General features: G+C 46.2%; 1 protein-coding gene across 5 annotated transcripts in view; it reads left to right on the plus strand.

The window, feature by feature from the left end:
- Positions 1–14,273, plus strand: part of STON2 (stonin 2) — a 93,307-nt gene extending 79,034 nt beyond the window's left edge. For all 5 annotated transcript variants that reach the window (XM_088460882.1, XM_088460883.1, XM_088460884.1 and 2 more), the window contains 3 exons: positions 1,241–3,050; positions 7,803–8,010; positions 9,903–14,273. In XM_088460882.1, coding sequence (XP_088317008.1) covers positions 1,241–3,050; positions 7,803–8,010; positions 9,903–9,986 — 2,102 coding nt within the window. In that variant the 3' untranslated portion in view covers positions 9,987–14,273. The remainder of the gene's footprint in view (positions 1–1,240; positions 3,051–7,802; positions 8,011–9,902) is intronic.

A 14,273-nucleotide genomic window follows, 5' to 3' on the forward strand; every position in this document is an offset into this window, starting at 1 on the left:
CCCTCTGTCCTCTACTTGTAAACAAACACAGAATAGCGCCAGGCGGTCCAACCGGTGATGCTTTGTCTTATATTGGGGAAAGCGCATCTATAGATCCCCTTATACGGCCAACTCAGAATTGGATGGAGATTCGCCAAAATGCATCTGCGGATGCCCTCACTATTTGCACCCATGCGAGATCCGTCCAACTGAGAATCAGCCCCTCCATGGCCAGCTTTAGACGGGAGACCTTAGCCAACTGTTTGTAATGTAAAACTCATTTTAAAGTAACTGTAGCATCAGCGTCTGCACATAATGGCATCAAAAATCAGGATGGACACCAGCTCCAATGTATGTACTGTGTGGGCGGACAGATAACAGCATTAGTGCTAAATACATGCACAGCGCCTCTTGGTTTTATACGGTCGGTAAATCATCTCTGTACCGCAGGAGAACCTGAATTATTCTATAAGGAAACCAAAGCAGAGATTCAATAGAAAATCCATTCACTTTCTCCCTAAATATATCCCCAAAGTATTGTTTGTTTTACTACCCTCCTAAGAGCTGGATCTTTAACCAGTCATACGACTGAGAATGTACCATCTGATACAGGGAGGATGCGAATAGGAATATATACAGTATATTAGGGCCTTGTGGGTACTCAAGCTCCCTTGCCTGAGGTTTGATAAATGACAGTGGGGTCACCTGAGTTGTAGGTCAGGTAATCTTTTTTGCCGCTCGTGCCTATGTTAGTATAGCTAAACATTTTGTTATGAATGTTACAGTTTGGACATTTGAACCTCAGCATATGCAGAACCAATTTCCATTATGCATTTATTTCTTCACTTGTATATAACGTTTTAGGGAAGCTGGACTGAGACCCGGGGCCAACAATGTTCCTCGCTCTTCTTCCTGGACATGGCGTCTCTCTCAGCAGCGCAGCTGAGTGTCCTGCCAGTCTCCTCTTCCTCCAATCCTTATCTCTGTATGCAGTCCCAGCTCCTGTCACAGTCTCTTCCTGAATCCGGCCCCTGTGCTGGGAGAGGTCATAGCTCCTGGAGTTCACACAGAGACTCTGGAAATCTGCAGGCCTGATAGTGTCCTGTTTACATGATGTGGAGTGTTAATGACCTAACATTGTTAACTTTTTTTTGCTTCTTCTGTTTTTTTGTTTTTGTTTGTTTTTTAATCTACTTGTGTTTTCCAGACAAACTGAGTGTATCTCGCATCTGCGTACTAATTGTATATATTCTTACCACAGATAACTCCTCCTTCCAGGATGATGAAGCGTTAGATATGGAGACCACTACGTGGCCAGCCAATAGCTGCACAGTGAATGGTCACACAGGAACAGCCACAAGGTCTCGATTCCCAAGCTGGGTCACTTTCGAAGATGAAACTACTGCACCTTGTCCAAAGGAATCGACTTGGAAATCAACAGAGGGTCCAAAATCACCTTCTGCACCTGAGAGAAACTGCAACTCCATAAGAAAGAGAGAACGACCCAAGAGCTCGCTGGTTGACCTTACCAGGGCTCAGAGACTTGACTTCTCCTCTTTACATAGACAGCTCTCATTAAATTCTACTCCTACGAAGGCCCCCAATCCATTCCTAGACGAGGCCTTAAAAGATGTCCAGCCATCCCCAATCAACCCATTCAGCTCCTTCTTTGAGGAGCAGGAGAGACGTTCTCAACACTCTTCAGTATCCAGTGGGGTAGACTCATGCCAAAGAAATTCCATCTCCATCCTCGCTGAAGAACTTGACACCGAACAGTTTGAAGACTACCGGAAAAAGGCTTTACAGGCGGACACCGTTGAACATCTCAAGCAGATTCAAATTGAAGACCCAGATTCCCCTGGCAGCCCTAACTTACCTGATGACCCTCTAAAATTTGATGAGCCTCTTGGTCCATGTTTAACTTTTACTAAGCCTCAACCAAAGGATGGCTGGCCGATGATGCTGAGGATTCCAGAGAAGAAGAACATTATGTCTTCAAGACACTGGGGTCCCATCTATGTTAAAGTCACGGAGACTGGGTCCTTGCAGCTGTTTTACGAAAAAGGTTTGGAAAAGCCATTCAGAGAGTTTCAGCTGGAGGTCAACCATGAGATTTCCGATCCTAAACTTCAAAACTATGATGAAAATGGGAGGATTCATACAGTACGAATCGACCGGGTACTGTATAGGGAGAAACGGAAGTACCAGCCAATGCCTCTAATCACTCACACGGGAGAGAAAGAACAGGTTGTTAAGCTGGGAACGACAGACTATTCAGACTTTATAAGTATCATCTCTACAGTCCAAGATGTTCTGTTCCGCCTTGTTGCCACAGTAGACCTTAGCACTGTGCACCTAAATTACAATGAAGAGGAGATCACTTTGGATATCAGAGATGAATTCCGTGGAATCCTGAGCAAAGGAGACAACCAGCTGCTTCAGCACTCAGTGGTCACACACATTCATGTTCTCAGTTTCATCTCAGGGCTGGCGGACTGCAGGATAGGGCTCAATGATGTTCTCATTAAAGGCAACGAAGTTGTCTCCAGACAGGACATCATGCCAACTACGACCACCAAGTGGGTGAGACTGCACGATTGCCAATTCCATTCATCAGCAGACGAAGAGGCATTCCACAGCTCCAGGATTGTAGTGTTCAGCCCAATGGATGCCTGCAGGTTTGAATTAATGAGGTTTAGGACAGTATTTTCCGAAAAGACATTGCCCTTCACACTGAGGACCCAGGCATGTGTTCGTGGGGCTGAGGTTGAGCTACAAAGCTGGCTAGTCATGTCCACAGGCTTCTCCTCTAACCGAGACAGTCTGTCACAGGTTCCCTGTGAAAATGTCACTATTCGACACCCAGTTCCCCACGAATGGGTAAATTATTTCCGGAGAGACAGTGTATTAGGGGAGAGGTCTCTGAAGGCCAAAGTCAATAGGGAAGCCAGTTTTGGCTCTCCCAGCTTGTCTGGTTCAGAACCGGCCATGAGAGTTACACTGGGAACTGCTAAATATGAGCATGCCTACAACGCCATCGTGTGGCGAATTAACAGACTGCCTGATAAAAACTCAGGTAAGACAAATTGTCCACCAAGAGCCTTAACTCTTTGTACCTCCAGCACATCTTCTGGTTGAAAACACAAATTATTTTGAAGTGAGAACATTTTTTTAACAGCGGAGGCCCTGGGCCTGATACAGAGGTGGATGCTTCCGTGTTTTAATGCTAATACCGCGTCCCATATTTTAAGGTCTTAGATGCCCACTAGCAGAGTCTTAAGACTGCGTGCATTTCCGTCTATGCGTGTCATTTAGAAGCACAATCTAAACTTGCACCCTCCCTGTGGCAGGTGTAGTTTCCCCGTCTGTGCATGGGCTCCTATGTCAGCAGTTCTGCATCTCTGTTAGAAGCCGGTTTTAAAGACGCAACTGCGTCGGCTTCACCACCCCGTTACTTCCCAGAAATGTCCATTATAATAACCCATAACCTGGGGGCCTGATTCAGACCCGCTCGCTAGTGAACAGCGCTCGCAAGCTGGTCGATGGTCCCCCACTGCGCATGTGCACGCCGGAGCCGGCTCTGGCGTGCGCATGCGCTAGACCCGGCCAGCGACAGATGCTTCGTCGCTACTGGTCTCGCACCAAAACAGGGTGGTTGTCGATTATGATTGACATCTCGCCCCGTTTTGGAGACGGGCAGGGGGGGTGGCTACACAAACGGAGGAGTTCTTGAAGGAATGCCTGCTGTTTGTGGGAGGCACCACTGACATCACATTTAGAGCCGAAAGCTCACTGGGGCTTGCGGGAACGAGACCCTACCACCATCGCGACCATCACCTGGCCGCTCGCAAAAGCTGTGGGTGGTCACCCACAGCCATGCGGGCGGCTAGGAGGCCGAAACAAAACAAAAATAAAAATGCCCTAATTCAGAGTGAGCGCTCTTAAAGAGCATCCGGTTCTGAATCATGCCCTCAGTTCATATCGCATATTGCCACTGCGTCAGCTTCTGAACCCGCCCCTCTGGTACTTGCTAGTCCGCGTATTACAAGTGCAATTATCAAAGCAAAAACCCCTTTAGTTTGTTTTCCTCTTTAGCCAGGATCAATTATTAGACGGCACTGCAGTCTAAGGGCTGAATCCCAATATAGTCCTCACCGACATTACTGGGTTATTGGCATTAAACACTAACTGACTACTACTGCATAGGCAACTATTTACTTACTTATACACAACTGTACCAAATGCATTCAGGGATATCCTCTGTTTCTTTTTGTGTAGATCAGATATTGGATAGACTTTAGTTCTCCAAATGTTGTAAAAGTCCCATTATGACCTCCAATCTGGGATTTGTAGTTCCACAGCTGCTAGGGATCCTCTAGTGTCGAGCAGTCTAAGCTACATGTAACACTCTAACTCTCAGGGGTCAATTTATTTAGATGCGAGTTTGCAAAAGGCAACTGACATCACAAAACTTGCATACATGGCGGCAGTGCACGATAAACTGGGGACATATAGACGGCTGTTATATACTGAGATAGCGGGAACATACAGACGGCTGTTATATACTGAGATAGCGGGACCATATAGACGGCTGTTATATAGTGAGATAGCGGGACCATATAGATGGCTGTTATATATTGAGATAGTGGGACCATATAGACGGCTGTTATATACTGAGATAGTGGGACCATATAGGCGGCTGTTATATACTGAGATAGCGGGACCATAAAGAAGGCTGTTATATACTGAGATAGCGGGACCATATAGACGGCTGTTATATACTGAGATAGTGGGACCATATAGGCGGCTGTTATATACTGAGATAGCGGGACCATATAGACGGCTGTTATATACTGAGATAGCGGGAACATATAGACGGCTGTTATATATTGAGATAGCGGGATCATATAGACGGCTGTTATATACTGAGATAGCGGGACCATATAGACGGCTGTTATATACTGAGATAGCGGGAACATATAGATGGCTGTTATATACTGAGATAGCGGGACCATATAGACGGCTGTTATATAGTGAGATAGCGGGACCATATAGACGGCTGTTATATAGTGAGATAGCAGGAACATATAGATGGCTGTTATATACTGAGATAGCGGGACCATATAGACGACTGTTATATAGTGAGATAGTGGGACCATATAGACGGCTGTTATATAGTGAGATAGTGGGACCATATAGGCGGCTGTTATATACTGAGATAGCGGGACCATAAAGAAGGCTGTTATATACTGAGATAGCGGGAACATATAGGGCCTGATTCAGACCCGCTTGCTAGCATGCGGGCCGCTTGTTGCAGACGATGTTCACTAATGTGCACATGCGTGTAGTTCGCAGTGCGCGTGTGCAAAGTAGTACGAGCGATCGGAATGTGCTCGCTCGCCCTGCAAAGACAGCCCAGTGGAATGAGTGACAGGAGAGGCCATTTGTGGGTGGTAACAGGGGCAGGGCAGTAGTAACAGGGGAGTGGAGTTGCAGACACAGGCGTGCCTGAGTGTTTCAACGCCGTTTTTGTGGTGTGCATAATTAACAGCCAGCGTCATAGTACACATCACCTGGTTGAATAATACACTGAAGTGATCGCAGTGCTTGCGGTAGGGTGCAGTCAACCGCAAGCGCTGCGGTCAGATCCGATGGAACCTGATGTACTGATGGTTGTATATACTGTACTTCCTGGAGATGAAATACGCAAGTGGGCGGCTACAGACAGGCTGGTGGGCGTCTGTAAGCACAAAGTGATCGCTCGCCCAGACATAGTGTGCGTGCTTATGCCTTGCCGTGCGAGCGGCTGCCATGACGTCACTTAGCTGAATTTCCATACGCTGGGAGCGAGCGCCCGCATCTAGCGAGCGGGTCTGAATCAGGCCCATAGACGGCTGTTAGTGCGGGAACATATAGACGGCTGTTAGTGTGGGAACATATAGACGGCTGTTAGTGTGGGAACATATAGACGGCTGTTAGTGTGGGAACATATAGACGGCTGTTAGTGTGGGAACATATAGACGGCTGTTAGTGGCCATAAGGAAAGTACTGGAGTTTCTTAAATGTAATCACATGGCTGATTTTTAAATATTTTATTAATGGTTGAAAATTGATAGTAAGCGAGTGTTTTTCAGCTAATTAAACTCTTTACAGTAGTTTGGGGTAGAGAAACAGGTCTGTATAGTAATATTTCAGTGTTCTTATACAAGTTTGTAAAGTGTTGTAAAAAAACACTTCCAACTCCTATCTGCAGGTATAGAAAGCACTTAACCATCAATACACCTCCACATACCTGTCCCACATCATTTACACCTCCAAATACCTGTCCCACATCATTTACACCTCACCATACCTGTCCCACATCATTTACACCTCTACATACCTGTCCCACATCATTTACACCTCCACATACCTGTCCCACATCATTTACACCTCCAAATACCTGTCCCACATCATTTACACCTCCAAATACCTGTCCCACATTATTTACACCTCCACATACTTATCCCACATCATTTACACCTCACCATACCTGTCCCACATCATTTACACCTCTACATACCAGTCCCCCATCATTTACACCTCCCCATACCTGTCCCCCATCATTTACACCTCCAAATACCTGTCCCACATTATTTACACCTCCACATACTTATCCCACATCATTTACACCTCCACATACCAGTCCCCCATCATTTACACCTCCACATACCTGTCCCCCATCATTTACACCTCCACATACCTGTCCCACATTATTTACACCTCCACATACTTGTCCCACATCATTTACACCTCCATGTACCTGTCCTACATCATTTACACCTCCACATACCTGTCCCACATCATTTACACCTCCCCATACCTGTCCCCATCATTTACACCTCCCCATACCTGTCCCCCACCATTTACACCTCCCCATACCTGTCCCCCATCATTTACACCTCCCCATACCTGTCCCCCATCATTTACACCTCACCATACCTGTCCCCCATCATTTACATCTCCACATACCAGTCCCCCATCATTTACACCTCCATATATCTGTCCCCCATCATTTACACCTCCATATACCTGTCCCCCATCATTTCCACCTCCATATACCTGTCCCACATCATTTACACCTCTGCTTACCTGTCCTACATTATTTACACCTCCACATACCTGTCCCCATCATTTACACCTCCATATATCTGTCCCCCATCATTTACACCTCCACATACCTGTCCTCCATCATTTACACCTCACCATACCTGTCCCCCATCATTTACACCTCCCCATACCTGTCCCCCATCATTTACACCTCCATATATCTGTCCCCCATCATTTACACCTCCACATACCTGTCCTACATCATTTACACCTCCACATACCTGTCCCACATAATTTAACCAATTTTTATACTTTTTAGAGCAATTTACCTGAAAAAAATGATATGTCTTTAGGGGCCAAATTATACTATTTAAATCTTCCAAATGCATGAGGGGTGTACCATAGGTTCTGCACCGTCTCCTGACATGTATACCTTACTATAAAGATTCTCTCTACCTTTTCACCTGCTCTGGGGGATGTAGACTAATAAAGGCTAATTTGCAATATCCGTGTAAATTCGCCATCAGACGTCCCGCAGGATCCAACTCGCTCCTAACTGACATGACCCCCTAACTCTCTATACGACACAGAATAAACTGTTCTCTAACAGAAATGTACCTGAAACTCTGGTTTTTAATCCAATAAAATATGTGGAAAAACAATTAGCCCAGCGGTTGTCTGACACTGATGTTCGCACTGCTATGCAGACTGTACAATTTATCCCTCTCAATTACCTCAGGATCTGGTCATCCCCACTGTTTCTACTGCCACCTGGAGCTGGGCTCAGACCGGGAGGTGCCCAAGAGCTTTGCCCGCCATGTGGAGGTAGAGTTTCACATGCCCGCTGCTTCAGCATCCAAGATAGCTCTGCGCTCTATGTCTTTGGAGGAGAGGACGGAAATCAAGAAGTGGGTGAACTATTCTGCCCATTATTTCTACAAGGTGAGACCTCAGGGTAATAAGTGGGAGTCAGGAGAGACCATTTCTCAATCCAGTGTTTTGTTCTTTACTGAGGCGTTGGGATATATTGCTGCAGTCACTGTAGGCTGGCACGGTGCACTTACTGAGGCGTTGGGATATATTGCTGCAGTCGCTGTAGGCTGGCACGGTGCACTTACTCAGGCGTTGGGATATATTGCTGCAGTCACTGTAGGCTGGCACGGTGCACTTACTGAGGCGTTGGGATATATTGCTGCAGTCACTGTAGGTTGGCACGGTGCACTTACTGAGGCGTTGGGACATATTGCTGCAGTCGCTGTAGGCTGGCACGGTGCACTTACTGAGGCGTTGGGATATAATGCTGCAGTCACTGTAGGTTGGCACAGTGCACTTACTGAGGCATTGGGATATATTGCAGCAGTCACTGTAGGTTGGCACGGTGCACTTACTGAGGCGTTGGGATATATTGCTGCAGTCACTGTAGGTTGGCACGGTGCACTTACTGAGGCGTTGGGATATATTGCTGCAGTCACTGTAGGCTGGCACGGTGCACTTACTGAGGCGTTGGGATATATTGCTGCAGTCACTGTAGGCTGGCACGGTGCACTTACTGAGGCGTTGGGATATATTGCTGCAGTCACTGTAGGTTGGCACGGTGCACTTACTGAGGCGTTGGGACATATTGCTGCGGTCGCTGCAGGCTGGCACGGTGCACTTACTGAGGCGTTGGGATATATGGCTGCAGTCACTGTAGGTTGGCACGGTGCACTTACTGAGGCGTTGGGATATATTGCTGCAGTCACTGTAGGCTGGCACGGTGCACTTACTGAGGCGTTGGGATATATTGCTGCAGTCACTGTAGGTTGGTACGGTGCACTTACTGAGGCGTTGGGATATATTGCTGCAGTCACTGTAGGTTGGTACGGTGCACTTACTGAGGCGTTGGGATATATTGCTGCAGTCACTGTAGGTTGGTACGGTGCACTTACTGAGGCGTTGGGATATATTGCTGCAGTCACTGTAGGTTGGTACGGTGCACTTACTGAGGCGTTGGGATATATTGCTGCAGTCACTGTAGGTTGGTACGGTGCACTTACTGAGGCGTTGGGATATATTGCTGCAGTCACTGTAGGTTGGCACGGTGCACTTACTGAGGCGTTGGGACATATTGCTGCAGTCACTGTAGGCTGGCACGGTGCACTTACTGAGGCGTTGGGATATATTGCTGCAGTCACTGTAGGCTGGCACGGTGCACTTACTGAGGCGTTGGGATATATTGCTGCAGTCACTGTAGGTTGGCACGGTGCACTTACTGAGGCGTTGGGATATATTGCTGCAGTCACTGTAGGTTGGCAGGGTGCACTTACTGAGGCGTTGGGATATATTGCTGCAGTCGCTGTAGGCTGGCACGGTGCACTTACTAAATCCACAGTGGCCAATCCTTCCATGTTATCCCTCCATTTTACCCCATGCTGTTACCTTTCAATGCCTAATCATGTTAAACCTCCAGACTGTCCCACGTTATCTCTCCATGTTATCCCATGCTGTTATCCCTCCATGCTACCCCACATTATCCATCCAGATGAACTCACAATGCTGCACCATGTTATATCTCCATGTTGTTATCTCTTCATGTTACCCCACATTATCGCTCCATGTTAAACCCATGATATTATCCCTCCATGCTACCTTTGCACTGACATTTGGACAACACTGCTACGCTCCATAAGAAGTTGCTTATTTGTATTTCTATCCTGATACAGTTTCTGTGCTTGTTCGTATCACATACTTTGTGCCTTGAACATACATTGAATAGGACATCTGAAGCCCCCGCACCATATACTACCTATACCTGCCTGTGGCATAGCCGCTAACTTTCCTTTTCTTCTGACCAGGGGGAAATTGAGCAGAAAAAGACGCTGAACCCAGACATGGAGGGCGAAGCTGCTGATAATCCTGCCGAATGTGTTACACAATAGATTCCACGGGAAGCCAGTAACCAGTAGAAGATGGGCACACGGGTGTCACCAGCACCAGACCCACAGGGTGATAACGTGCTCAGGGCCACGCACCAGTGTGTCACAAGTTCAATGAAAAGTAATCAGTGGCCGACTTCAGTCATTTGTAGAATTGAAACGCCAAAGTCATGTTGGTTTAGATAGTGACATTAGATGGTTGGTTTGTGCGCTAGAGAAGGAAACCAGGAGACCCAGGCGTGAGAAAAGACTGCGGAGAAAACCGGCAATTGGAAAGATGCGAAGACCTGTACTGTGGAATAGCGCGCTGCTTTCTACGGTGATTTTCTGATCTGGGCAACCAAAATTATGGTGAGAGAGGAGCTCCCTGAGCGCTAGTGTCAGACTGTCTATATCCTGTTCATTAAATGAATGTGGAATAATTTAGAGAAGATCTTATTTCTGCTTATAAAGGTAGAATAGCACAAACTTTAAAGAAGGATTCATACAAAGAGGAAGTTCTCGAACCTGTCCTGACTTGAAGAATGCTGGAAAAATTGTCATTGTGGAACTATTCAGCACAGGAGAATCGGACGTTAAATGGAGACAATTTGGGGATTTCTGAGAAAGGGCTAAATCATCTCATATGTAACTATTTAATGGAATGGTGAGATTCCTGCAACGCTATGTAATGCTGTTCCTGCGGTTGTGCATATGTGATTAATCATATCAACTGGGGATCTTTATTATGACTGCAAACCCCCCCCATCCCCTTCCACATGATGAATTCACCCCCGAATATCACTTGACCTTTATTTGCTGGAGGTGGGGAGAGGCTCAGTCTTTGCTCTGACCATCCAACACAAAACACCAGGCATTGTCCAGATCTGTGCTATGAATGGACCAGTGTCTGGCAACGCTACAGAGTCATCTGTTCCACCAACACTGGAGATCAGCACAATCCCTTCAGTTCTGAAGCTGAGATGCGGGGACCAGTGACAGCGGGGCGCAGCCAGCAAAGCTCCACGCCATTGGTGCAACAATCTATAGATAACAGTCGCCGCCACTTTCAGCGACAGAATCACAAGAGGTCGCTGTCAGAGACATTTTGTATGGGCTTTGCCCTGTAGCGGCAATCTCATCACACTGTAATTATCCGGATAAGCACAGACATAACCGAAGGGCTAGGTGAGTGCAGAGGCCCAGAATCAGGCTAGCTCCTAGGTTGGTGTCCGTACTGTACTGTGGACACAAAAGTCCTTTGGAATTTCATTTTAGCACAATAGCCACTTTGAGCTATAACGCACACTGACATGGACTCAGCACAATGTACTGCAGCATATCTAGGGCCAAACTGCAGGTTAAAAATGAAGACACGTAGGCCCCAGCTCTATCTGCCCCGGCCTAAGGGCCGTCTCTCTCTCCCGCTGAATGTTAATACTCCAAAGGTGTGGAGCAATGTTTTACTGTGCACTGTTTAATGGGCTGGTGACTGTTTACAGCTTTTATATTTATGTAACTAACGTCCTGCATCTATTGCCATAATAACGTCATTTCTAGGCCCCTGTTCTTTGTACCTTGCCGACCACAGCAGACGGGAGTCCACCAGCATCCACTAAGCCACCAACCTCGTGCCTGCCAGGTGGATCTCTTTGTGTCTGTGTACTAGATATTGCACTATGGTGTAGTGGTGTGTGTGTGTGCGCGTGTTTCTGTATGATCCCATATTCTGCTACAATGTTTCGGGTCTTTAACTGCTGGAGAAAGCTTCAATGTTACATAACTAAAGGGGGGCATCCACAACACGATTTTAGCAGGCGATTGAACGATAACGACGTCGTTATCGTTCAATCGTTTAAAAATCGTTTATAAATCGTGCAGTGTTTGGTCGTTAACGATCAACGATGCGCGCTCCCGCTGGTCGTTTGATCGTCTCGTCAGTCGACTGAACATGCAGGTCAATTTCACTTGATCTATTAAAGATAGTTTGCAAATCATTTTCAAGGGAAAAAATCAAGGGAACATCGTTTAGAGATTGGACAGGGAGTAGATCGTCTAGTGGATGTGCCCACTTAGTTCTCACACCACGTGCCCGACTGACAAGGCATCAGCTTCAAGTAAACAAATGCCATATGCACTGTCCTAGAGACGTATCTATACACAGGAAGTAGGATAGGGAAGCTGCGCATTTTAACCCTAAAAGACCCTGGAATACAAGGGCTGCGTCATGCAGCTTATGGTGTACCCCCATCTGAAAACTGGAGCTGTGCGTAGATTCAGAGGCAGCGTGGGCAGGAGGCTCAATCAGAAGCTGCAAACACAGAAACAGCACCTTCTGATTGGTTGTCTGGCCCCTCCCCCCCGCTGTAGCCATTTTAAAGTGGCGACCTTAACAGTTCTGCCTCTAAGGTATTACATTTACAAATTGCACTATGTGCTGCGAAGCTAAAAAGACCATCACACATGAAGATGGGGTACAGTATATATCTGCTTGGATTATAGTGGGGAAAGGAATTAGACAGCACCCCTGTGATGGCCACCAAGCATTACTTGCCATTATAGTGGATAAAGGGACTCCTATGATTCTGGGTCTCACAGTTGGACACAGGTCCATTTGTAGGGTAAGAGATGTACGCCTTTCCATACTGCGCAAATATGGTTGTATTCAGACATAAGCGCATCTTACAGCTTAAGACTTAAGAGTGTGTACATGTAATTACAGCATGCAGCAAGGAGATGCCACCTAATCAGACACCTCTATATACCCTTCTTAGGAGGCGTGTCCTCTGCGGGTACCAGATGCCTGGTATAAAGGCGCAGGGTGATGACATCAGCAGGGTGTCTTTATTCATGATCTTACCTGTTACACTGTGTCAGGCGGCGGCCGCCTAGATCCTCTGGACACGGCAGGAGAGAAGATTGTACAATGAATTTAATGACAGTGTTTTATATTTAATAACATTTTGTATGGAAAATGCAACTTTCGTATTTATTAATATCAGTCAAGACGCTGTTCTCCCTTATGTACAGTATATGACATTTCATTACATTATACTGTGCATAAATAGGGCCATTCAACTTTTGTATTTATAACGTAACACTGTCAGGCTGCATTTCTACGCTGTATTTGGGCGTAAGTGCAGTTGTGCGCCTGATGTATGCATTTTCAAGTTAGATTCAATTTGCATATCTAAGACCAACATTTTTTTTACATAAACTGAGACATTTTCTGCAGCACTAAAGGTTAAATGTTTTGCAGAATGTAGCAACAGCGCATACACTTTTATTGTAATAAGGGCCTGATTCACTAACGATCGCAACTGCGATTGCAAAAGCGATTACGTGCGCAGTCTCACTGCGATAGTATGCTAATCCATTGCACTCTATGCTGTTGCAGCACTATATAAGGATGCCCACTTTACCTTACACACATCCGTAATGTTTAGCAAGACTGCAAAACCATCGGTACTATCGAGTACCATCGCAGCCTCACGCACACTTGCAAAAGGTCTGACCTTACTCAGAAATTGCTAACTTCATTGCACGCTATGAGTCCTCAGGCTGCATATAGCATCACAGTGACTAATTTATGCATGCCCATGCAACTGGCACCCCCTTCATCACCACCCACAAACGGCACTTCCTGTCAATCACTCTGCGAAGGGTCTGTGTAGCCACTATAATCACAGTCCCGATCACAGTGGCTGGTTCGCGCTCTGCGATGCATACGCTTGCAGAACGCAACAATCGGCCGATTTGCGTGTATATTAGCAGTTGCGATCCTTGCTGAATCAGGCCCTAAATCCATTAGAGAAAGGGGTATAGGAGATCCAGGTTACTCTCTTTCCACAATAGACGTTACCTGCAATGTCAGGGCTCAGAAGTAGATAGGTTAGGAACAGCTTACATATGTTTCTGACCAAGAGACGACTTCATTTTCATATAATCTAATTATCACTTGGATATTACAATGACTTGAAGCTCCCTTTTATTGTAACTGCATTGGATTCATTATAAGAACCCTGTCCTGGGGCAACAGCTACAGTATATTTGCCAATTATGTGTTATATTGTTCTACAACTTGGCAGGTACCGCACGTATTGCCCACTATCTCCACCGTGTGGCATTATAGCAAATTGCAGGAAGGTGTGTGATGCAAGGATAAACCCTACATTGTACCAAGTGCAGAAAGCTCCAGCAGATAAAGAGTTAAGTTCTGATTGTTTTTTTTCTTGTTTTTAGCATTTCCTTGAGGAAAAGATACTACTGATTGCTCTCTGCTTTATGTGTACAAAGTCAAATAAAGCGTTA

The sequence above is a fragment of the Taudactylus pleione genome, unplaced genomic scaffold, assembly GCF_031769625.1.
Source record: "Taudactylus pleione unplaced genomic scaffold, aTauple2 ptg000987l, whole genome shotgun sequence".
NCBI classification, from domain to species: Eukaryota; Metazoa; Chordata; class Amphibia; order Anura; family Myobatrachidae; genus Taudactylus; species Taudactylus pleione.